The sequence below is a fragment of the Toxorhynchites rutilus genome, chromosome 1 (assembly GCF_029784135.1).
Source record: "Toxorhynchites rutilus septentrionalis strain SRP chromosome 1, ASM2978413v1, whole genome shotgun sequence".
Classification (NCBI taxonomy): Eukaryota; Metazoa; Arthropoda; class Insecta; order Diptera; family Culicidae; genus Toxorhynchites; species Toxorhynchites rutilus.
The window spans coordinates 112790053-112817063 of record NC_073744.1 but is presented as its reverse complement, the minus strand read 5'-3'; the positions used below and the strand labels follow the sequence as shown (position 1 = coordinate 112817063).

At 37.6% G+C, this 27011-nt stretch overlaps 1 protein-coding gene across 1 annotated transcript in view; it reads left to right on the top strand.

The window, feature by feature from the left end:
* Nucleotides 1-27011, top strand: part of LOC129762449 (protein timeless homolog) — a 223112-nt gene that overhangs the window by 93807 nt on the left and 102294 nt on the right. Inside the window, exons 9-10 of the mRNA XM_055760706.1 lie at nucleotides 9789-9860; nucleotides 9935-9986. Coding sequence (XP_055616681.1) covers nucleotides 9789-9860; nucleotides 9935-9986 — 124 coding nt within the window. The remainder of the gene's footprint in view (nucleotides 1-9788; nucleotides 9861-9934; nucleotides 9987-27011) is intronic.

Below are 27011 nucleotides of genomic sequence, written 5' to 3'. Positions count from 1 at the left end.
CAAGTCGCATTGGACACTAACTGCATATCTATTGTTGTTGTGACTTCTAGGTAAAAGGTCCAACTGTGTCTATGGAAATAATTTCGAATGGATAAGATGAAGTTGTAGTTACTACTTGTTTTTCCTTGGTATGCTTTATGATTTTGTTTCGTTTGCATAATTCACAGGCCTTAATGAATTCTGCAATCGATCTTTTCATATTGCTCCAATTGTACACCTCTCTTCATTTGAAGGTATAATCTATGTTGTCCGATATGTCCTCCAGTAGGGGTATTATGATAATTGTATAATACTTTTTTGAATAGTTTCCCTTTTTGTTAAAAATGTTGGTGGATTGTAAATAATAATTTCTATTAAATACACTCGTGCATTTGCTAACGTTTTAAAGTTTCAATTGATAGCATTTTAAAAATTTCATCTTTAGTTTGAGAGCGCTAATTTATTTGATTCATTTTAATCATTGATTCTTCCACTTTTAGAAGTGCAGATTCTAATGTCTGACTCCCATTTAAAATTCTTTGATGCACTTGCGCAATAATTTTATTGTTTTTCTTTAATATAAATTTTATTTCATTTTTGTCAACTTTTGTTTCAAGTTTAATTAATTTGTTGGTTTCTGATGGATTATTTGTCATGTACGTAGAGAAGTGATCAAGTTCTCTTGGTAGCAGAAATCTCTTTATCTGTTGATGTTACTATTCTGTCATCATTTTTTATGTTACGAGTCATTGCTCTCGTGCTTACTCCTAATATGTTTAAATTTTTTAGTTCGTCAGAAGTTGTTATTATTCTCGACAAAGCATCTGCTCCTACATTCGATTTTCCTGATATATATTCAATTGAAAAATCATATTCTTCTAAATCAAGACGCATTCTGGTTAATTTTGATGTTGGATTTTTCATTCCGAACAGATAAACTAATGGTCTATGGTCTGTTTGTACTAAAAATTTTCTACCGTATAGGTAAGGTTTGAAATAATTAATAGCCCAATGTATGGCTGTTAATTCCTTCAGAATAACTGGTTTATTTTTCTCGCCAGGTGTAAAAGTTTTACTTGCAAATGCTATTGGTAAATTTCCGTTTAGTGTTTGTTGTGACAATACAGCTCCACAGCCAATGTCTGAAGCATCTGTTGTTAATATAAATTGCTTCGTAAAATCTGGATATTGGAGTAATCTAGGTGACATTAATGAATTTCGTAATATGTTGAATGCGTTTTGGCAATTATCTGTCCATCTGAATTTTGAATCCTTTTTTAGAAGTTGGTTAAGTGGATTTGCAATCAATGCAAAATTTGGTACAAATTTTCGATAATAATTACAAAATGCAACGAATCTTCTGACTTCATCTGCATTTTTTGGGATTGGGTAATTTTGAATTACTGAAAATTTAGAATCATCTGGTAACATGCCATGCTCTGTTATTTTATGACCTAGAAAGGTAACTTCAGTGCTAAAAAATTTGCATTTCTGAGCATTAAGTTTCAAATTATAAAATCTTAATCGTTCAAAAACTTGAGTCAAATTTGAAATATGATGATTAACTGAACATCCCGTGACGATAATATCGTCAATATAAATAAAGGATATTTCTGGAGTTAAACCAGCCATTGCAATGGTCATCATGCGTTGAAAACTGTTTGGGCTTATATTTAATCCAAACGGTAATCTCGTAAACTGATAATGTCCATTTTGTGTTGAAAATGCTGTAAATTTTCTAGACTCATTGTCCAAAGGTATTTGATGAAAACCTGACATGAGATCTAAAGTTGAAAAATATTTTGCTCTTCCAAGTTGGTCTAAAATATCATCAATTCTTGGTAGAGGAAATTTGTCTGCTAAAATTTTCTTGTTCAGTTGTCTGAAATCGACAACTAAACGCCATTTCTTGTCATTGTCACAAGATTTTTTTGGTACAAGAAGAATTGGTGAATTATATGGTGAAACCGAGGGTTCGATTATATTACTCTCTAACATTTTATTCACTTGTCTATTTATTTCATTATGTTGAGCATGAATCGTCTTGTAATTAGGAATATATACAGGTACTTTGTCGTTAAGAACAATATTCTGTGAATAGAAATTGTTTCTAGTCACATCCTCCTCTGGGAGACAAAATATATCTTGATATCTAGCAATTAAATTTTTAAACTTGTCTTTAGCATATATGGGGATTTTTTCTGTATCTATGATTTTAAAAATTTCATCGAATCTCTTATTATTTTTGTTATTACTATTAAGTATTGTATAATTATTTAAAATACTTAATGTAGGTTTAAATTCTGAATAGTGTATATACAAAGGTTTGTTTGTGGTATTTACAAATTTTACATAGGGTTTTGCTGGTGAAATTATAGTATTTCCACAGAAAACTCCTGGATAAATTTCTTCCGAATGAACTACCATATCTTCTATAATATTTAAATATGGTATCCTTCTAACTACTTCACTACGGCTTGGTAACATGAAGCCTTCTTTTAAATTATCTTCTATTGGTATTGAAATCTGTACATTAGCTATATTAAAGGTAAGTAGCCAATATTCATAGTCTATTAAACACTTATAATTTATTAAAAAATCCCTTCCTAGTATACCGTCTGCTTGTATTGGTAGGTCTGCGGTAACTAGATGAAAATCATGATTTAAAGTTAAAGTATTATTAAAACACATAGCTGTATTTGTTATACCTAAAGTTTCTACACTGTTTTCCGTAATTCCGGTTAATTTAATTTTATTGTTACTATTTACAGGTTGAGTTGGGAGAATATTTCGTGCTTTAAACAACGAAATATCTGCACCGGTGTCAATGATTAGGTTGCATACTTTATTTCCAGTCATGTGCACTTTGACCTGAATAAAGTTTGATGCATTTAAATTTATTGTCAAAATCGGTGAGTCTGACCGTAACAATTGTCCAGTTAGTCGACATCTGCGTTCAATTGTTACTGGTTGACTAAAAAATAATCAGAATTGTAATTTCCTGATTGCGTCGTTTGATTGTTGGGGTTAGGTACTGTATTGTTGTTATTGAATGGTACCAAAGCTTGGCAATTATTATCCGATTCAATTTGTGGATAAAATTGATTATTGTTAGTATGTGCGTTCCGTCGAGGAATATTTTGATGATTTACAGCGTACATCCTAGCTGGAATGTTATTTCTATTGTAAGTTCCGTTAGGATTTCTATTGTTATTCTGGTAGAAATTTCTTTGAGTAGGATATTGTTGTGACCCTTGGTTGAAATTTCTGTTAATGGGATATTGTTGCCAATTCCGATTGAAATTTCTGTTGTTATTTGGGTATCTATTCTGATATCCGCATTGAGAATAATTTCTCTGGTTGAATCGATCGGTCATCATTGAATTTCTATGGTTAATATTGTGGTTTAAGTACTTGTTATTATTCTGTCCAGAATTGTTTGGTTGCCTGTTTTTTATCGAATGCAGTACTACTGCATTTGTGTCTCTATTTCCCGTCTTCTCGTTCTCCACCATGACATTGATGGCTTCTTGGAGATTATCAAATTTTCCAATTCTTAACATCATTTTCGTTTCTTTATTTGATGTCTCGTCGATAAGTGTTTGGATTGCTGCCTTTTGAGACATTTTCCTCGCTACATTGTCAGGAATTTGTTCTCTAATATAAGTGTCTTTCAATTTGTCTGCTAAAACATCGAGTTGTTTAATAAAATTCTCGATTTCATTGGCGTTTTTCAATTTTAAATTTTTCAAATTAGCTAATGCTAAATCTGAATTTCCTTTTTCTTCACAATTTGACTTTATCTTGGTTGTGATCTCGTCGTATTCGATGGGAGTTGTGGAAAATAAGTTTCTTGCTTTTCCACTCAACTTTGTCAATATTACTTGAATCGCTGCAGCTTTATTTACATCTGGTACTATTGTACTAGTCAGATTAACTGCATCAATAAAGGATTTTACTCCACCTGGACTTCCATCATAGGTGGGTATAAGTGTTGCTAGTTCAGCAGCTGTCTTAATACTTAACGCCATTATCTTTTTGTTGTTTGCTCTTAGATACCAAACTACAATTTTTGCTAGTATTTTGAGCTTAAATTTTCTCTTGACCAGATTTATTTCACTGCGCACTCTTAACAATGAGTCTTCAGTGTCTGGTTTCAAATATTGGAGTAAGCCAGGAGGTTTTTCGCTTGTTTCCGGCTCACTGTCATATTCTCGTTGTATAACTTGAGAATTGTCAAGTAATTTTATACACTTTTGGTATATTACCTTCAATGCTCCGTAGGTTTCTACTTCTTCATTCCACTTAGATGCATTGATTCTGAATTCGAATGTTTTTAAAACTATTCTATATTCCTCCAAGTTTTCTTGTATTTGCTGTCTTTTTATTTCAATATTTTGTAAGGTCCTAGGTCGAAGTTTATTTTTGGTTAGGTTTTGAAATTCTTTCTTTAAATGGAATTCGATTTCTCTAAGTCGATCCATTGAAGAGAACTTGTTCGTTTAATTTGTACACCCTACTTCTCATTTTGTTGGTGTAATCTCTTGCCAGTTTCATAATCTATCCAGGTAATTGGATCATCTCCAGGCAATTCACGTATTCGAGTTAACAATTCTTCCCAAGAATTGAATACTTCGCTCGTTTGTAATGGAGCAAATGGTCCCGTTCCTTTACCTTTTCCTACTTCATCTAGGAATTCTAGAAATTCTTTGAGCTCGACTTCCGAAATCATTTTGTATGTTATTTGTATTTAATTATTGATGAGAAAAAGATTAAATTTATTTTTAAATAGGAGGAGAGAGGAAGAGAAAAAAAAAAATGTATATACGCATATGTGTTTTTATGCTATCTCCTGTAGACCAGCGATAGTTCGAGCGGCTCTCAAAGCTTCTGTCCGCGTACAATTTTTATACAGTTTGTAAACTTTGTTTAATGCAAGCAATAGTGTGATGATTAAAATCACACACAATATAACTTCATTAGTTTCATGGAATCGAGAATGCTGCTCAAGGTAATTTAGAACTGTGACCTGTGGATCTCCAGTATTCGTTACCTTTTTAGAGCTAAACAATCCCATGTTAGTTCATATTCGAATTCCTTAAAGTTTCATTATTATTCGTGTTACATTCGTGATTCATTAATTTATTTCATTAATTTATTTCATTAATTCTTTGATGATATTTGAATGATAAAAATTATTTAATTGTATAATATCTACTTGCATTTCATTTATTTAGTCTTCTTTTTTTTTTTTAAATAACTCACTCTTGTTTCATCATATCATTTTGATTAAAAAAAAATTTCTGAAGTGAACTTTCATCGTATATAATCTACAGACGTAATCGATAAAAAAAAACAGATTTAATCATTTACTTGAAAACTTCCTTTGGACCACCGTCTAGGTTGATTTGCTGCTCATCTGTTTGCTGCTCACGCTGCTGCTGCTAGTTGATGGCCTTCGCCGGGAATTTTCTTCTGCGCCTCTTTTGGTTTTCTATCTACCCGCCTGCCAGTTCCTTACTGCTGGCAGTGGTCTCGCCTTCCAAGGAGCACTTGCGAGCCAACTCTTAGGCAGCTTTTTTCCATGTTCATTGCACAGGTCGTTGTTCACTGGACACTTCGGTAATTGTTGTTACAGTCCGTTATCTGACTTTTTTTTTTTTTTTTTTTTTTTTTTTTTTTACATGGCCCTTTCGCACTGCGATACAGTTAGTCTTTCTTCTGGCACTGTTTCTCTCACTACTCAGTTAGCTGCTTTTTTTTTTTCTCTGGCACCGTTTCGCACTGCGATAAAAAAGTTCTGAAGTGATAATCAGTAACGTCCATGCTTTGTTCACTCCAATTTTTGGGTTCACATTTACTATCACAGTTTAGTACATTGTTGTGATACGGCTGGTTGGTTTTGCACACACTTTTTCTTGCTTTGTTTCACTCAGCCACACCAAGAATTTCGATTACTAATTCTTATCAGCGAACTTCATTTCACTCTTGCACCGCAGTACTCTTGCTCACTTTCATCCTCAATAATATTGCACTGGATCTCCTGGAATTCCGCCGATTTTCCGATGAATTCAAATACCGTCGCACATCTAGAGCTGTTACATCGGATCGCTTTTCCTGTGGCTCGTTTTACGTGTCGAGCACTATCATATCGCACTCGCATCCGAAGATTGCATGAATTCTTTTTAAAACACGGTCGCCATCAAATGTTTTTCTTCACATGCTCAACTCACGGTTGTCATCAACTGTTTTTAGTTCACAAACACGGTCAACATCAAATAACTTCTATACACTTTATTTCTCATTTTGTTTTTTTTTTTTGTACCAAAGACACGATACTCTTTATATTAAATTATCTGAAGAAAACTCAACACGACCTATCGCGTGGCGTGAGTCTCTAGAACTCCCTTAACACTGGTTACTAAAGTCCTAAGCTAGTAGTTACAACAATTTGTGTAGAGTTTCACTGGGAGGAGCCAAGTTGATTTCAAAGGGGAATAGCCAATCAATCGAATGCAGTGTTCGATGTGAATGGGGTCAAGAAATAATAATGCTTACTGCACTCGTAAGCGCGCATATCGATTTCATGGGAAATCGTAAAGTGTCACGACGACTTTGTATATGGTCGCGTATTTCATCAGAATAGAACTAGGTTTGTTTTGGCTACTGGTTTATTGCCTTTAGCTGCGCGCGATATGATGTAAGAGTACATTCATATCGTCAGCGCACGTTGGCTTGTTTCTATGAATGAATGTGGGGAAAAGCAATTAACTAAATAATGCAGTTGTGCTTGAGGAATGTTTCATGGGAATTGTAAATCGAAGTGACTACGCATGAGTCATTTATTAAGAAACAATCAACTGCTTATGAGGATGGGTTTTGGGGATGGATTTAAAAAATGGGTTATGGAATGATATATGGCCTATGAAATATGGGATTTGAAATGAGATTTGGAAATGGGATTTGAAATCATACTACAATCATTCAAATGTCCACCTAGGGCTTCCTCGCACACCTTGATCCGGAACAGGTAATTTTCGATGACTTTTCGGCACATATGGGGCGGTATCTCGGTCATAACTCCACGTATGTTGTCTTTCAAATGTTGAAGAGTTTGCGGAGAGTTGACATAGACACGATCTTTCGCATAACCCCACAAAAAAAGTCTAGCGGGTTCAAATCGCATGATCTGGACGGCCAATTGGCATCACCAAAACCCGAAATTATGCGTCCCTCAAATTTCGTTCGCAATATGGCCATGTTCGGTCGTGTTGTGTGGCACGTGGCGCCATCCTGCTGAAACCACATGGCATCATTTGATGCGAAATTCAGCATTTTGCTGCTGTTGTTCGTTCACCCAATCGACGTATGCCCGACGCATTCCATGGTCACCACGCTCTAATTTTTGTACCAGTTGGACTTTATATGGATGTAGGTGCAAGTCCAAATGCAAAATTCGCCACAATGATCTGTTTGACAAGCTCAATTGCTGAGCAGGCCGTGGAATCGAAACATTCGGGTCATCCTCCACACCGGCAGCAACAACAGCAATATTTTCGACCGAAAGCACACTACGATGATGCACAGGTTTCACAATATCCACTACGGATCCAGTTTGTTCGAATTTACGCACTACATTAGCGATTGTGTGCTCTGTAGGCCGTCCATGACGACCAAAATCCGTCCGTAATGCTCTAATAACATTTGCCGGTTTTTCATCATTTTTATAGTATAATTTAACAAAATTAACACGTTGTGCGATGCTAAAACGATCCATATTGTAAAATGGCAGACATTCAACTAACGATATGATGCTTTGGTTGACAGCTCTGTCAAACGGTTGTCAGCGCAGGGCTGTATACTTTCGGAAGCCCGAAATGGAAAACCCTGTATATATTGAATAGATTCTTATTTGTTCTCGCGAGAACAAGATGGCCATATGTCGAGATTTATTTCCTTATTGGGAATGCACGTTATGTATCTGTAAACAGACTCACTTTTAGACACATCTATACCATCACCAGCATAACATCACTGTGTGATGGATCGGGTTACTCGGGTTCTCCTCTGAATGCCAGTAAAATTGACGGTTCTTCTCCGGATGTGAGGAAAATTGAGACTCATTTGTTGCTGCTGCTACTGATTATTTGCTGCTGCTGCTGTTGAGATTATTTTCCTCCAACTCTCTCTCTTTCCAGTTAAAAAATAAATGATCGACTCCCAATGCTGCAGTGATTTAATTGCATACTAACTGGCAGAAGAATCACGCAGGGGTGGGGCTCACGGCGCAATGTTTCGCTTCTCTATCTGGCTCAATCTTCTTCAATAGGATGATATGCATTGATCTTATTGATCTGTATTGATGTTTTCAAATTGTATTCCGCAGTTACTCTAGATGGTCTTTTTTGGTCTGAACAATTTGAGATGCGCAAATAAGGTCATTTTATAATTATTCAATTGTTTATCTCGAAATCTTTCTTTATTCCCTACATGTTCAATGATTTCCATTCTATTTCTCATATCTTCCTGTTAGACGTGATCCTACGCCAAAAGAAATGAGTTACCAAATTATAACCAACAGATAGTAATATAGTAATGTTATTCATGAACCCATCTCACTGTAGGTCCATTTCTTTTTTCAATTGTTGTTTAGATGTGTTCAATGTTCCTTCACGAGACGTATAAGTTTCTCGCTCGCGAGAGAGATAATTTTACTTGCTCTCATCATCATCATTTTGTATATTCCTTATATCGTTTCGACTTTAACTTACGTACCAATGAATCAAATTTTGAAATTAAAATTACTCAAAATGCTTGATATTATAGACGTTACATCGGCTCAGCCAATCATTTATGGTTTTTGTTTTTGTTAAACTTTTCTATTTGATTATCGACAGTCATCGACAGGTCGCCAATGTTATCACATGGTCCACATATTGCAGAACAGCAGGGTGCCCATTAAATAAATGTGAAATGCAACGGTTAACTATCCAAAATCACCGTATGACCTTCTTAAACACACTGTCCGTCAAACCAACAGCTGTCCTACTTGCTTTCTGAAATAATTACGTATTTTTACAAACAAAAAACTGATTAGGTGGATGGGTTTAATAATCAATTTTGGGTCAATTTTTTCAACACGATAACACCGGACTTCATACCTCAAATGTCGTGAAAGCATATTTGAATGCGAGATGTGCCAATACACTCACTTACTCCGGTCAATGCAGTTAGATGTACAAGTGAGCAAAGCATAAAAATTGGTTTGATAATTGAATTGCCTAAAGATCTTCCTCAGGCAAGGAATCCGTGGAATGATACGTGGAGGTTAAAGGTTGAAAGAAAAAACTTTCATTTTTCGAACAAGCAAATGAAAAATTTGGACCATCCCTCTTATTTTTAAAAAACTCAAATTTACAAAATTGTTGTAGCTGTCTACGACAAACATATACTATTTCAAGGTACGGAACGTTGATGCCGTTATCATAGCTGATAATTTCAAGATCATTTTTTAGATTTACACTTCAATTTGTTTTTTACTTAATCTTGCTATTTGTTTTTGTTCGTCTTCTACAAGCGTGTGTGCATGATTTATCAGGCTACCCTCGTAATGTGATACTCCCTCAAGAGAAACGCAGCTCTACTGAAGTTGTTATGGGCATCATTTAACCAATCAAAAACCATAATGCATCCTTCTTTTGCACTTGGACTTTTACGTTGTCAAAAGATCGAAGAACAGATTTATTAAAAAGTTTTCTTTTTGCAATGACGGTCGGTAATCAGGTTATATATTTTCGCAATTTTTTCAGAAAAAGAACGTGTATTTGACATGGATGCTTCTGATGCCAATGAGAACGACTATGACGATGAGGAGGAAGAAGGTATGTCACCTATTCAACTGCTGTATATTGAATAAGACATTCTGATTTTTGAAAATTGTATTCCATTTCCACAGATGAGAGCGAAATGACTGAAGTTGATTTCAAATTCGAAGATTTCGCCAAAAGGTATTTATAATGTTTGTTTGAGCAACTATTTTTTTCTTCAAGCACGTTTATTTATATAAAAATAATCTAATTGACTCATTTCGTTTAAAATTTATAAAGGAGTTCCGGAACTCAAGCTGCATCAAACTATTATTTATAAATAATTCAATATTAATGGAATCTCATATAAATGTATATATAATACATTAAATATTATCAGATCACATCAACCACTATGTTTTTAAAGCAACATCAACATCATCCTTCATCTTTTGCACCGAACAAGTGCAAGTGGTACCACATGAACAAATCCTGGTGGAAATTACTGGATGGCTTACTTGCTTCCTTGGAGTTATTAAAAAGTTTCCTTAACTGATTATTATTTCTCTTGCTCAAACACACGACACGAAGGTATTCGCTCGTTGGATTGCTTCCACAGCTGCCTCCACTTTCCCCAGTCGACGGCGATCTGTTCATGTGGAAAGATAAATACTTTATAATTTGAGTAAAAACTTAAGCCACCATTGTCGTTTTTGCCTGGTAGCAGCAGCAACACAAGCCAACAAACTGCCCCTTCCTTTCCTCCCTCCATAATTTCGTAGCATCCCCTCCTTATCGTTGGGGAGGGGACCGAAAACTGCCAGTAGACGCCGCCTCCGCTTGCAACAGTTTTCCCTTCCAGTGGTAGCAGCGCTTCCCTAACACTCTCCGTTTCCCTTCTCCACAACATGACGCGCGCAAGAGATTCAAAATCATTTTCCTCTGCATAGTTTCTCATTCTTTACCCATTTAGCGAAACATTCGGCGAAGAATTATTCCGGCGATGTGCCGCCCGCGATGCGATGGGAGGTGTTATCGTGAGGCCCCGAAAGCGGATTATTAAAAAATGGAGAATTTTGCTTGATGGCTGGCTGGACTTTGAATTGTTAGATTAGTTGGAACGTTTTTTGGAGGATCTTCATTTATGTATAGTTTCTAGTTTGTATCCGTGTTCGTGTACAAATATAATATAGTTGAAGTACAATGTCACGAGAACACCAACAGAATTACCAAATAGTCATAACGTGTAATGGAACCTTCAACAAGAAGCAAAATAATACACTAAATATCAAAGAGAGACACCGGCTTATCGACAATACTTCAGTTGAGGGGCTTAGAATGCAAGGGGTGTAAGTGACTTGATCGATTTTTCTTCATCAACTTTTTCTTTAGTTAATAACCCAACTGCAAAAACGTTCCACTGTGAGTTTGCTATAGATTCCGATAGATGAGGTTCTGACCTATCTTCAAAATTGTCAAATACAGCGGGAAATGAATTTGCAGCTAAGTTATGACCAAAAGAGAAAGTCGATGTAGAGAAATCGATCAAATCACTTACACCCCTTTCATTCTAAGCCCCTCAGTTAATATGCTCTTGCATTTTAAAGCAGTAGTTAGAAGCACTAGGAGAGGACAAAAAAGTAATTTGAAAATGAATTGCTATGTATTTCTCAAAAGATTTCGTTCAACAGCAACAGCAACAACCATCATAGTTTCACACAAAAAAAAATCGAAATCAAAGCTGAGTCCTAGGAATAATAGAATGACAAACTTCATTTATTTCGTTTCGATTTCGACTTAGTTTTATTCAATTTGCTTGTTTATCATTTTGGATATTATTTGTAAATGCAAAGAAATTCACTCTTTATTAAAATCACTTTTTATTGGAAAGTTTCCATGAGCCTGAAAAGGGTGAATCAGTAACCCTTGGCTTTGTAGAAGCAGCGATTTTTTCTTGCCTTTACAAGAACAATATACAAACTGGTCATATGTTGCAACTTTTTTTCTTTATTTGAATGCACGCTTTGCACTGAATATTCATCGCACTCCCGGCGGTCTTTTTCGCATTTGACAAACACACTCGACCACATTCGATTAAATATTTGTGTTCCGTCTGCTGGGAACTGTGGGGTGGACTGTATTTTGATATGTTGCTCCACTCATGGAGGCAACGGGTGCGTGGAAGGAACCTTCCTGTTCCTCACGCTTTATTTGACGGGTGGGAGCACCTGTGGCTCCGCTCCGTGCTGTGAAAGGCCTAACATTTTGGGATGTGCTTAGGAAAGGGTTTGAATAGTGCGAAGTGAAAACATGGTGGTTTATTACTATTTACACTTTGTACATCATTTAATATTCGAATTCACTGAAATTTCTTATTTACACTTTTACAGTTGTATACATTGATGCGCATGCGAATGCGCCACTATTCTTCTGGTAGTGTTGCTGCTATCGATGTTGATACTATGTTGCTGCACTTGCTGCTACTGATGTGGCTTGCATTACGATTGAAAATAGACTGATCTTCGCGCGTTCGGATGGCTTCTTTGACTCTCCTTCGCTTCGTGCCGAATGAGAAGGGGTGGTACTTGCGATTGGATGCGTTTTTCCTTCCCTACGTTTTTCGGACGGAACATACTCCGCGGCCGAAAGAAGTGGTGTCGTTAGTCTGCAAGGGTGGAATGCTGGGATTGAAAATCAAAACATGTTCGAACCTGTCCTCTCTCGCTTTGCTGATTTGATTAAACTATGTTGGTCTACGTTTCACTCTCGTGGTTGCTATAAAGTCCCTCGTTTGGTGTAGAGATGGGCAAATCAGCTCATCATGGTGAGCGGCTCAGAGCCGTTCAGCTCATACAAGTGAGCTGTTCATTTGGGACAGCTCTTGAGCTCAGTTGAATTTTGCAGTTGTCCACACAATTGCATATGAAACGTAATCACCATGGGACATTGCATAGTGTGCATTTTCTTAATAGACGGAAAGCAAAAAATAAACGAATTTAATTTGTAATTGTACAAAAACTAGAACTGATATGAATTCTAATAATATAATATACAACAAATACTGAATGCTGAAATCCAACATAGAAGATGCTTAGGATATGCTGAACTTAAACAACAGAAAAACCAGCAGTAGCCAAATAAAATGCCTCTAGGAATATTGGCCGAGACAACGTTTTTTGAAAAAACCATCGAGATTTTTTTTTGCATCCGAGGATATAAAAATAAATCCACTAATAGGTGCTACGAGAAATAATTATTCACGTTCACAAAGTTAACAAAAGGACCAGTATCAATCATCAACATTTATGCCGGGTGGTTTTCTGAATTGTTTTGATTCAGCACGCGGAAATAAATGTATGTGTTTCCACAGTAATGTTTAAATAACAATGTAATATATAAAATTTATTTACAAGCATATAATAATGTTTATTATTTTGTTTGGCCATATAAGAAAAATTTAATGATGTAACGAACGATTGAATATCTTCAAAACAAAAACCTTTTTTCCTATCTGGCATCTCTGCTAAAGCTAAAGTATGAAGAGGGATACACGAAAACAAACTGACGCCATGCCATGAAGCGCGGGAGACGAAAAATCCTTTCGCGTCTCGCAATTCACTCTCTGCAGCTTTTGCGCTCTACAGCTATGCAGCTCAACAGCTCAACAGCTCAGCAGCTCAACAGCTCAACAGCTCAACAGCTCAGCAGCTCAACAGCTCAACAGCTCAACAGCTCAACAGCTCAGCAGCTCATCAGCTCAACAGCTCAACAGCTCAACAGCTCATCAGCTCAACAGCTCCAACAGCTCTACAGCTCATCAGCTCAACAGCTCAACAGCTCCAGCTCCGTAATGAGCTGATGAGCTGCGTTTTTTTGATTGCGAGCCGATCCGAATCCGCTCACTATGATGAAGCGATTCGAATGAACAGCTCATGAGCTGATGGCACATCTCTAGTTTGGTGTTCAACTCTACTAATTGTTGACCGTTGTTGTTCTCGTATTTTCTGTGCATAATGCATAATATTCTGCTGGCTGTCAAATCTTTGCTTGCTGCGTACTGCCATATGTTGTTGAACGCTATTTTCTTTTGGTTGAAATCCAACTGTAGTTTGGTTGAAATTCGTTGGTATAGCCTGCATGACGAGAGTATTCAATTGATGCTTCCTTAATTGTATTCGTTTGCGTGATGCTTTTCCTTCTGGCTCATGATTCTTCCTTGCATTTATGGCTTCCGAATTCCTATCTCTCACAACGTCATTTTCTGAGTGTGAATCGAGAAGGGTATTTGAATGCACACACGTTGCTATGTAGGTTGTGCAAATTGAGTCGTTGACTTGATGTGGTTCCTTGGTTGTAGTGCATTCCTCTTCGTGTGTAGATGTGTCTTCATTCTTTATCTTCCAATATTCGTTTCTCCCATCGACAGTTGGTATGAAGCATGAGAGTGGTTGTTGAAACGTAACCTGCTGCTGTTGGATGCAAGTAGGCTGCGATGTGATGCATGCATTTTCCATGCACGTTTGGAGATTGATGGCCACTTCGTTGTGTAAATCGCAGAATGCGATAAATACCTTATCTTGTTCTCCTCGTTTGTCTGATGAAACTTTTGCACAAATATCTTGGTGCCACTTGATGAAATTACTGTGTGCTTTTTGAATGTTCCTTTGATACACTTTTACATGTGCTGTAGTGAGCGGCGTTTGATCCATTTCCGCGATCAAAATGTTGTCTTTTATTCTCGCAATGGCTCGTATAGCCATTTCGCGGATAAAAATCAATGATTCAACTTCTTCCATTTTGTTGGTTTGAACTCACTAACACGCTCTTGTGTTTATGTATCACTCACTTGTCCAAATTTGTATCAATGTTGGTTTGTTCAGCTGTATTTCACTTGCTTCATTTCACACCATGTCCAACTTGCACTACTCTTCACCCTGTTTGCTCTTGGGAAAAAGTCAAACCGGTCTGCTCATGGATGGTTTCTCATGTCACCAATTCGATCCGGTTCGAAGGACCAAATGTTCCGTCTGCTGGGAACTGTCTGGTGGACTGTATTTTGATATGTTGCTCCACTCATGGAGGCAACGGGTGCGTGGAAGGAACCTTCCTGTTCCTCACGCTTTATTTGACGGGTATGTGGCTCCGCTCCGTGCTGTGAAAGGCCTAACATTTTGGGATGTGCTTAGGAAAGGGTTTGAATAGTGCGAAGTGAAAACATGGTGGTTTATTACTATTTACACTTTGTACATCATTTAATATTCGAATTCACTGAAATTTCTTATTTACACTTTTACAGTTGTATACATTGATGCGCATGCGAATGCGCCACTATTCTTCTGGTTGTGTTGCTGCTATCGATGTTGATACTATGCTGCTGCACTTGCTGCTACTGATGTGGCTTGCATTACGATTGAAAAAAGACTGATCTTCGCGCGTTCGGATGGCTTCTTTGACTCTCCTTCGCTTCGTGCCGAATGAGAAGGGGTGGTACTTGCGATTGGATGCGTTTTCCCTTCCCTACGTTTTTCGGACGGAACAATTTGTTTCACCAGCACCCACCGTTATTCTACATTAGCAGAATGAGAATGATAGTTCATTCTCACTCGACGCTCGCCGGTAACAATGTTGCTTCTATGATCACGCTAATGTACTGTCAATATTTGTAGAATTACGTCGGGAATGCCGAATAAAAGTGATATAATTGTGTGTTATTTTTATCCTTTTTTACATATAAGTAAACAAATTTTTCTCATTTATGCTATATCAAGATGATATTTTCATCCATCACTTTGTCAGACTTTGTCGAACTCTTTTTCGAAGTCCAACAATGCTCGAGCAGATGTTTTTGCCACCGACTTCTGTTGGAGTGTTGAACCACTTTAGAAATGTTTCTTGCCCCCTAAAACTTCCACATGTTAAATTTGGTTCAGATTGCTTGATTAGTTTTCGAGTTATGCAGAAATTTGTGTTTCATTTGTATGGCAAAAACATCCCCCCCCCTAGCGAGGAGGGAGGAGTATCTTAACACCCTAGAATCATATATTGTGTTCCATTTGTATGACAGCCCCTCCTTAGAGAGGGGGAGGAGTGTATAACCACGGAAAAAAAATTTATTGCACCCTAAAACCTCCACATGCCAAATTTGGTTTCATTTGCTTGATGAACTCTCGAGTTATGCAGAAATTTGTGTTACATTTGTATGGCAGCCCCCCCTTAGAGAGGGGGAGGAGTATTTTACCACCATAGAATCATTTATTGCACCCTAAAACCTCCACCTGCCAAATTTCGTTTCGTTTGCTTGATTAATTATCGAATTATGCAAAAAATTATGTTTCATTTGTATGGCAGCTGCCGCTAAGAGAGGGGGTGGAGTGTAATAACACCGTAAAACATTTATTGCAACCTAAAACCTTCACATGCCAAATTTGGTTTCATTTGCATGATTAATTCTCGAGTAATGCAGAAATTTGTGTTTCATTTGTTTGGCTACACTTTCGTGTGGAAATACTGTTTTCAATAAATGATATAATGATATATTTTGCGGATTATAACATATTTTTTTCCATTTGGAAAACGCTTGCGCCTATTCTTTTTTTCTTTCTCTGATCGGAGTTGATAGCTGTCAGCTCCAGTATTTTGGCCCAGTGTCACAAACTATATGGCCAACTTGCGTCTATTTATGCGGACAATCAATCGTTTCAATGAACATTCGTCCGCCTAGCTAGACGTAATCACCAGGTTGCTCTGTTTGTAGCGTTAGTATTTACATTTCCGATATTAGTCAAAACGTCTCCGTCGGTAGTTTCAGTTGTTATCGGATAAAATTAAAATGGTGAAATTTCTGGAAATGTCAGGAAAAGGTACTTTTGATTTGTTGCGAGTCTATGATACTACTTTTTTCGTGAAGAATGCTCTGGGATATGATAAGAACAGCAGGTTCGTGTTTTTTTTTTCAATTAATTGAATTTGTAAAGTTAATCTCCAATGTTGGTAATTTTAGCAACATGATTTACCGATATCACGATCAATTGCATAAAGATGGTGGAGTGACTTACTCCAACGGTATGAGTAAATGCTGAGTATGTGGAATGTTGAATCCGCGGAGTTATAGTCTAAGAACCAATATTATTTTAATTTTGCTACTGATTGTTTCATTATCTACTTGAATATTCAAATGCAGAAATTTAGGTAATTATGACATAAAAAAACACAATTGTTTCTCTTTGTTCATCGTGTACAGAGAATAGTAATTATATGAGCTGCGTTCCAATGGTTTCTTATATTCATCTATTAGGAAACACTAAGTAATAAGCAACTATCGTGACAGGAATGTTTGGATTCTACAAAGAATGTGATTCAAATGTAGATTTAGCTTATAGCACATAATACTGTTGATTTTCGAACGATGTATGGAAGCTGTATGGAACTACGTCTGTTATGTAGACAAACAGTGATCTTTCGGAAACGTTTTTTTAAAATTGCTCAAATGTTTTCGAACAACAAATGTTTGTTTGCATGTTGAACAAACTTATTATATTGTGTAGAATGCGAAACAGCGAACAAGTCGATCTTGTTCATTTTGTCGTTTACGTCTCCTATACAAACATGGGCAGTTCAGCTGTGTCTCAGTTCTCGACAAGTTCAGACTAATTGATCAACGTTTGAAGCAGTGCTATCAAAATGGTTACCTCCAAGAAAAACGAAAAAATTCATCGTCAATTCTCGTCGTTTATGGTCATGATGTCCGCCAGAAAACTGCCTCGGAACACTCTGGGACTTTTCGGAATATGAGACAAAACGCATGGTTTAGGGTACCAATGAAAATCGTAATATTGATTTTTCATATGGGACTTCCTGCGAAATGTTGATTTGCACAATAAAATACCCTATGCAAATTATTGCCACATTCGGACTTCATTTACTATTGTCGCAGATTAAAGTTTTCTGGCCGCTGCACAGTAGTATGGGAGACATTGAGCTTGCCAGCGACGTCACAGATGGAGAGGATTCTGCTTATATTAGGCTGTCAAAAAAGTCCGGTATTTTTTTTTTGAATTTTCATTTGTTCATAAAATTAGTTACAATCATCTGTTTTAAGTCAAATATGCGCCGTTTTATTCGATGACTTGTTCCCAACGAGATGCCAACTTCATAATACCCCTGTTATAGAAGCTCGCTTCCTTATTGGCAAAAAACTCGGATAGCCAATTTTCACAGGCCTCTTTTGTGGCTAACTTCTGACTACCTAGCTCGTTCGCCATGGACAAAAACAGGTGGTAGTCACTTGGTGCAAGGTCCGGACTATACGGCGGATGCAAAAGAACCTCCCATCCGAGCTCCCGGAGCTTCTGGCGCGTCACCAAAGATGTGTGTGGCCTGGCGTTGTCCTGATGGAAGACAATGCGGCCTCTGTTTATCAAAGATGGCCTCTTCTTCATGACTGCTACCTTCAAGCGGTCCAGTTGTTGGCAGTACAGGTCCGAATTGAGCGTTTGGCCATAGGGAAGCAGCTCATAATAGATTATTCCTTGACAATCCCACCATACACACAGCAGAACCTTCCTGGCTGTTAATGAGGGCTTGGCCACCGTCTGAGCCGCTTCAGCGAGCTTCGACCACGACCGTTTGCGCTTCACGTTGTCGTAAGTGACCCACTTTTCATCGCCAGTCACCATCCGCTTCAGAAACGGGTCGATTTTGTTGCGATTCAGCAGCGATTCACATGCGTCGATACGGTCAAAGATGTTTTTTTGCGTCAACGTGTGTGGCACCCATACATCGAGCTTCTTTGTGAATCCAAGCTTCTTCGAATGGTTAATAACGGTTTGATTACTTATCCCCAGCTCTTGGCCGATGCTACGGCTGCTACTATGCCGGTCTTTCTCGGCTAATTCAGCGATTTTGTCGCAATTTTCGACGACAGGCCTTCCGGAGCGTGGCGCATTTTCGACGACCTCTACACCGGAACGAAAACGTTGAAACCATCGTTGTGCGGTGGAAATGGAAACTGTATCGGGTCCATAAACTGCACAAATTTTATTGGCAGCTTGAGATGCATTTTTGCCTTTGTCATAGTAGTACTGTAAAATATGTCGGATTTTCTCTTTATTTTGCTCCATATTTGCGACACTATAACTCACGAACGACTTAACCAAACAAAACACTGTCAAGGACTATATTATAGCGCGCAAAAATACCTTTCCAACTAGCTATAGTATGAGTCGATACAATGGATACAACTAGAACTACGCGCTTACAACGACACCTCGCGGAAATACCGCAGGACTTTTTTGACAGCCTAATATTTCGTCACCACTTTCTTCGTCATCGCTGCCACGTCCGGATTACGATTGCCGCCACTTCCAGTCTTCCTGGCGGTCGACAGACTCTCCCCGAACACTTTCAACACGTTTGTCCCGGTCGATTTGGCCACATCCAACACATTTGCCAACTTGGCGTGCGAATACGTCGGACTCTCTTGCTGCGCGAGCAAAATTTTGACTCGCTGCTTCTCTTGCTTGGACTTTATTTTGAATACTGGAGAGTAAACGGTTAAAACTCATCATGGCAACCATTGTATATACACTCAACTACCAAATGCAGCATTTCTGGTTTTTAATGCATTTCTAACAGAAATACACCAATTTGAAGTCGAGCAATTTTTGCGCATTCTTGTCTTTAGTTACAGAATACTGGGTCCTAAGAACAAAAGATCGCCATAGACATTCAATTCTCAGATACCCTCTTCAATTACGTGGTTCACGTGGTTTCATTCAAGACTTTCTGGCTCTCTTGCCGTCTTCCGCTTCACGTCTTTCTGAAGAATTCGTTCCAAGTTCAGTTCTCTATCAATCAGGATCTGTTACTCACAAACTGGAGAACAAACCACCAAAAACTCTACACATTTTGGAAAACCAGTTGGGTGATATGGTCAACTGGCTTTGCAAATTGTTTTTATTATTCATGAACTTAAACTCATCAATAGAACCAAGGAGCAAGAAATTATACAATTCGTGATTAATTAAAATGGGTACATCCCATCAATACAATGTCTCCTGTTCAGCTTCAAAAAGGTGCGACTGTTTTGTCGTTACTGTAGATGGCGCATCCCTCAAATCGTACCATCGTCAAATGACAAATGTTAATACCTTCTAAACCAAGACCAATGTGTAAATACTCATATTCATACAAATTTGGGCAGCTGGTGGGAGGGTGAGTCTGTTTCCACGCACTGGAGCTGCACATTGTACGACTGGATAATAGGAAGAAGATTTGGTCTACCCTCTGTTTCTGTTTTGTGTGTGTTGTGTATTTCAAATTGCCCGGCTTCCGACGAACGGAAGTGAAGGTGGGGAGCTTCCCCATCTAATCCTGACCGGCTGCCAACAATATGGTAACGTTCGTTTTAATAGTACTTCGGTGGTTTCATACCGTTCTCAAATACACCGGAAAGGTTCTGCGTGTACGTATTGTATTTGCAGAAACGGCAAATACTAAACCTGCAGACGTAAACATGTATACACACGAACGGAGCCACGGAAAACAAAACAAATAATATAAATTTAATCTCGTTAATAAATTTCGTTAAAACAACTTCATTTGAATATATATGCTCTCCCGTACCCAGTGGATAACACAGTGGATGCTGATGTCGGTGCGCCTCTTCCCGGCCTGTGGTGTGTAATTTGGGCAAATATATAAGCCCCATGATCTTTCTTCTATGGTGCTGGTGGTTGTTGCCAACAATGGCTGCAAAGGAACATAATTTCAACTGCTGCAACAACGCCAATGCGTTTCCCATTATTTATTTGCTTGCTATTAAATCTGTATGATTTCATTAGAGAATGCGAATTCGTACTGGTTAAGATTTGCGGAATAAAATAAAAAGTCTACAGGGTCACAATCACACGTACCTCGTACAGGTTGGTATGCAGTGAAATCAAAGAGATTAGTTGTTAATAGATATAAAGAGCACGGTTCAAAAACAGTAAACTTATAAACTGAAAAGTGACTATATAATCAACATCGATATGTATCAAGATTCATATAAACATTTATGCAATATTATGTCGTACATAATTGTTCCTTCTTCTGAATGTACTTGCCAACAAATAGAACGCACATCATCTCATGACATGTTGTGCCCAGGAGCCGGATGGACAAAACACTTCATGTGAATGTAAATCCATTCATGTTTTGAAATAGGTCATGTGTTGCTAACACCATACAACCATAAGAGAAACATGCAGCTATTGGTGCTCATCCCTCATAGATCAGCTTTGCGGCAGGAAGAAGACACAGTTGTGCAAACATTTTCAAGCCGTTCCTCTTCACGAGTAATTGTACAAGTTCTCCGGTTTGTACAAACAATTATCGTATGCTTGGTGCTGTTGCAGTTCTGTTGAGGGTAATGCGATTTTCAGTTTCAAATTACTTCATGTTTTCCACAATATGAAGATCATTATTACACTTATAAACGCGAACAAAAATAGTGATGTAATAACCAAAAAACTAAGTTAGTCTTTACAAGAAGTGTGACAATTTAATTACGGGAATTTCTGGATCGAATCAAGTTATCAACAAATTTTACAAATGTGCAATCCCAAATGAAATCGAACTAAAAATGCCGATTTTAAAATCTTCTATTTTTGATTCGAACGAAAGTTTGTATTCCGTTTGGGTTGGAGGAAATATGAGTTTTTCACAGCATTTGGCAATTTTTTGACTCAAGTGTAACTTTTGAAAAGGATGTATCAATTTTAGTAAGAAAAATTGATAATTTATATTGATAATTATTTGATAATTTATATCTCAAAAACTATGAGTCGTATCGAAATAGCGTCTTAGAAAGAGTAATAAAGTATTGATGTTAAAACGTGAATAAAAATATACACTGACTGAAAAATAGTACTCTTTTTTTTCATGGCGGTATAACACGATAAACATATTCCTATCTGTATATCTGTATATATAAAAAAAATTGAGTGATGTCTGTCAGTCTTTCTGTCGTTCTGTCTGATTCTCATGGACTCGGAAACTACTGAACCGATCGACGTGAAAATTGGTATGTAGGAGTTTTTGGGGTCGGGGAACGTTCTTATGATAGGTCGAGACCCCTGCCATAAAAATGAAACACAAATTTCTGTATTACTCTAGAATAAATCAAGCAAATGAAACGAAATTTGACATGTAAAGGTTTTAGGGTGCAATAAATGATTATATGGTGGTTACAAATGAAACCCAAATTTCTGTATGACTCGAAACTAATCAAGCAAATGGAGCCTAGTTTCGCATGTGAAGGTTCTAGGGGGCACGAAACGTTTCTATGGTAGATAGACACATCTCCCCTCTCTCTGAAGGGGAGGCGGGCTGCCATACAAATGAAGCATACATTTCTGCATAATTCGAGAACTATTCAAGCAAATGGAACCAAATTTGGCATATGGAGGTTTTAGGGAGAAATAATTGTTTTATGGTGGTTTGACACTCCTTTCTCCTCTCTAAAGAGGAGGAGGAGAGGGTGCTGAACAACTCGAGAACTAATCAAACAGATGGAATTAAACTTAGCATATAGAGGTTTTAGGGATCGATAAACCTTTCTATGGTGGTTCGACACTCCTCCCTCCTCTCTAAGGAGAGGCTTCCTTACAAATGAAACTCAAATAACTCGAAAACTAATCAATCAAATGGAACCAAATTTGGCATATGGAGGTTTTAGGGAGCAATAAATGTTTTGTGGTGGTTTTACACTCCTTTCTCCTCTCTAAAGAGGACCTTATTTTTACAGGATCATATTTCACATATTTCAACCAAACATGACAATTGAATTTTTTTTTAATGTGATAGAACGCTCTTCTATCTTCTATCTTCTTCTATCTATATGAATAAAAAGGGATTACCGAATGTGTTGATAAGAGCAAAACTCGAGAAAGGAATTGTTCGCTGGCTTTGTTCTATCATATTTCCTGTATCAAACATTTATTCTATGTAACGGAGAAACATGTTATTTGCAAATGGATGAAAAATCTTGCACGAGAATTGTGGCTGAAAATAATCTGATATTATAATGTTGAGTTTTGGTAGAAGTACTGAAATTTTATAGTAAAAGGTAATTTTAAAGGGTAGATTAGAAAATCAATCAATAAACAGTTCTACGATTGGACCTATGAACGTGCGCTTAGTAAAAAACGTAAATGTGATAACGAAAAATAAATTTTGGGCGGAACGAAGTTTTCCGGGTCAGCTAGTTTACTATAAAACAGACAATAAATTATATTTTTTTAAATATCTCGAGAATGGCTGCATTCAGAAGGAGTTTTATATAAAGTTTTTTTTTGTTTTAAATTACATTAGGATTCATAATTTGTGCCTAAAAATGATTGTTAACATACAAATATTCCAAGTTTTGAAAATTCATAAAAATTCGATGTTCCACAAAGTTTGTCAAAAATAGTTTTACCATCTTGTACCCATTTTTTGAATTTCCTACATGATTTTAATTTTATATGAAAAATTTTTAAGAAAAATAAAAAATATGTATTTTAGATATTGCAAATTAAAGTTTTTTTGTGAATAAAAAAATTTTACTATTTTTTTGTGTATATTTTTTTCACGTTTAGGCATAATAACTATATAACTCTTTCTAAGCCACTATATCGGTAGGACTTATAGTTTTTGAGATATTAATTATCAAAGATTTCTCTTACTAAAATCGATACGCCCGTTTCAAAAATTACGCTTGAGTAAAAAAATTCTCAAATGCTGTGAATTACTCATTGTTCCTCCAACCCAAACGGAATACAAACTTTCAGTCCAATAAAAAATACTTATGTTTTGTCATTTGTCGATTTCATTTCGAATTTGCTCAAATATAATATTAGTGAAACCCTTCGTTTTCTTATTCCTAATTTCATAGCATTCTATTCGTCATTTTCGTTCTCAACAAAATAAAAATCAATTGTGCCAAATGAATATCCATAGAAAAGAGCTTTGAAATGAGAACTTGGCCCAGAATAAGTTTCCCAAACATGGAGCATTCCAATAACGGCCGTGTCGGGAAGTTGTATCTCTCACTGACGTTCTGTCAGAATGTTATGGAGACAACTATGAATGAAATAAAACAGAGTCTCGTTTCTGCTGATTATGATTCTTGGCTTAATCCCATAGAGCTATTCAAACATTCGAATTCAGAATTAATTCTCATTCACCCGTGTTCCTGCATCTGTTATATTCATTATTGGAATTAATAATGTTCATTTTCAGCGGTGCTCTTAGTTTTTTGCAGTTTAAATTGTCTCCTCATACATGGAGTATTTAAGTTTGATTTTTATCAATAATTTTAAATGAAAGATGATCGATAACTAGTGGGGTATTTCGATGTTTATGGATAATAGTTACGCTAGAATACTAACACGCTGAATAGCTTACGGATCTCTTCATGAATATTTATATCTTATTTAAATAATGGTATTATTTTGTTGAGTTCCCACTTGTCTCTGACTGAAATCGGGAGCAGCGATGATCCTTATTCAAAAGTAAAATTACTTGAAACAAAAATGAAATACAGATCAAAGTGATGTGATATGAATTGTGTTTTCTGATACAATAATCATTATTATTGTTGCTGATCAAGGATGCAAAACCTCGAAAGAACATGTTGAAATCGAAAAGCAATTTTTATCAGTGCAAAATATCTCCACCGGCATTCTTCACTTCTTTCTATCGCGGTGCCGCTGTGCCTATGACCGCTGGCTCACCATCTCGTTTATCAGTTCATTCTCGATGTCAGTGAATGCTCAAGCCGAAAATATCACCTTTCATTGCGTCCTGGTGAAATTTTCGTTGGTCATACACCCATAAACTCAGCACTCAAATGTGCCGTTGCCCATCGATGTGTGTGCAATAAGCGGCACAAAAATGGGACCGGGGCTAGAAACATACCAGGAAAACATACACACGAACACCCGTTTAAACGTCTGACGCGGTGTCAGTGAGATGATATTTCCTTGTATGGAATTTTGTTCCCTTCCACTGTCAGCTGATCGAAGATGGGTATGAAAATTTCGGGCGTAAATTCTCAGTGAGACAGTGGAACGAATGAGTGTGGGGAATAATGCAAAAACCAAATGTTCCACGTGACGGAGTGTCGGTTGCATGGAATTAAGTTTGGTTCATTTGTCATGAACTGCAGGGGAATTGGTGGTTGATTTTGATGTTGTCTCAATATCTTGCGCTGTCAGTAAAGTGAGTGTGAGATTTTGCAACTCTGTTGCTGATATCCTCGCCAAAAAAATCGCCCATTAACATGTCCTCATTTCCTTTGTATAGCACCAGCAACCAGTGAACCGATAAAACACATTATACAAATTTACGAGCTTCGAGAGCTTCGGGGGGAGATTCTAATGTACAGATGTCAAGTATCCCACTAATCCCACCAGGTCGGTACAACACTTCCTTGCTCTGTACTCCGCATTCAGTACAGACCAGCCGGCGCGTTTGTCGGTTTGTTTATTATTGCTGCAATGTCTCGGATTATCAAAACGTATGCTTGTTTTGCTTCCGCTTGAGATCCTGGATGGCAGACAAACAGCTAGTAATAGACACATACACACGGTTTTGTATCAACAACTTAGGCTGGCTCTTTATCTCGAGAAACAAGATGCTGATGATTAATGAGAATAATTATCTGATATTTTGCAAATTTATCCCAAAAGCCAATGCACAAAACCGGTATCGTAAAGATTAATCAGTCGTCGGTGATTGTGAGCCACAAGGGAAGCGATTTTGCACACCTCAATGAGTGTGGCTTGTTTCACTAATTATTTCGAGTTTTGATCCCTTTACCCCTCGCAAAAACTTCAATTCATGTTTTGCGCCAGCCATAGTTTTCCATTTCCATAGTTCTGACATGTGGTGTCGATATTCGACCAACGGACTTTTTTTTTGTAACTGCATTCACTATCTGGTGAAACTGTTCTCCGTTCGATCACCAATTTGGCCGATGAGAAATCACCTTTGGTTTCCCTGACAGAAGCTATCGGCAATCTGCAGACGGAAATCAAGCAGTTATCATCGAAGCCTGTTCCATCAATCCTGTCACCTGTCACCTGTAAAACACTTGGCCAAGAAGTGAACCAACTTGTCCTTCGAAGCGATTCGAGGGGATCCGCCTCTCCGGTGCCTTAAACATCTGAGTGTCAGACTGGGTCGAAACTGCTGGGTCAGAATGTTGTTTCGGTGCCTATCTGTGTACAACTGGAGACCAAATTCTGGCTCTACTTATCACGCATTCGTCCAGATGTGACAAACGATAAAATCTCTGCAATGGTCAAATCAAACCTGGAAATCGAAACAGAACCTGAAGTCGTGAAATTGGTTGCCAAAGGAACTGACACAAACAACTTGCGCTTCGTCTCCTTCAAAGTTGGCCTTGTTCCAGCTTTGAAGACAGATGCCTTGGACCGGTCATCATGGCCGGAAGGATTTTTTTTCGTGAATTCGAAGACCACTCGGCTCAAAAATGAACCAAACTCCCAAGCCAGCAGCAACCATCTCAGCCACAACATAGTCGATGAATGGACATTAGGAACTACATTAAAACTACATTAGGAGGAGTGCTTCTTGCAGTGTCGAGTCATCATAAATCTGTTGAGGTACGCACAATACATGACAAGTTTGTGTGTCTGCCTGCATTCGTGGAAAGTGGTTAATGCTTTGCGCCGTTTATATACCTCCCGATCGAAGTCAAAATGTAGGTGTTATTGATGCTCATTTATCTACGCTGCATGAACTACGTGACATAATGCCTGATGGTGACCTTCTTCTTGCTTGTGGCGACTATAATCAGCCTAACATCACATGGGATTTGCTTGACGACGAAACCTTAGGTCAAGAAGCTACCGTGCTGACTGTGACTGTTTTTCCCATCACTGAGGTGCAGAGACGTACTCCACTGCCTCATCGCATGCTGCAGGAACCTAACGACGACGGGATCAATTTTGTAGAGCTCCAATACCCGGACGAGAAACGAGTGAGGTATGGAGTCATAAGCCTTCCTGTAATCGATGTAGGCCATACTTAGGTTCCGCTGGTTATATACCGCCTAGCCGACTATGGCTGCGTCGATGATGGCCTGGTCTTTGCAGCCATGCGTATTTTTCCTGCATCCTTTCTGCTCTTCTGCGATGATGTGATGCTGTTCGCAGTGAGCAGAAACTTTGGCGGTAA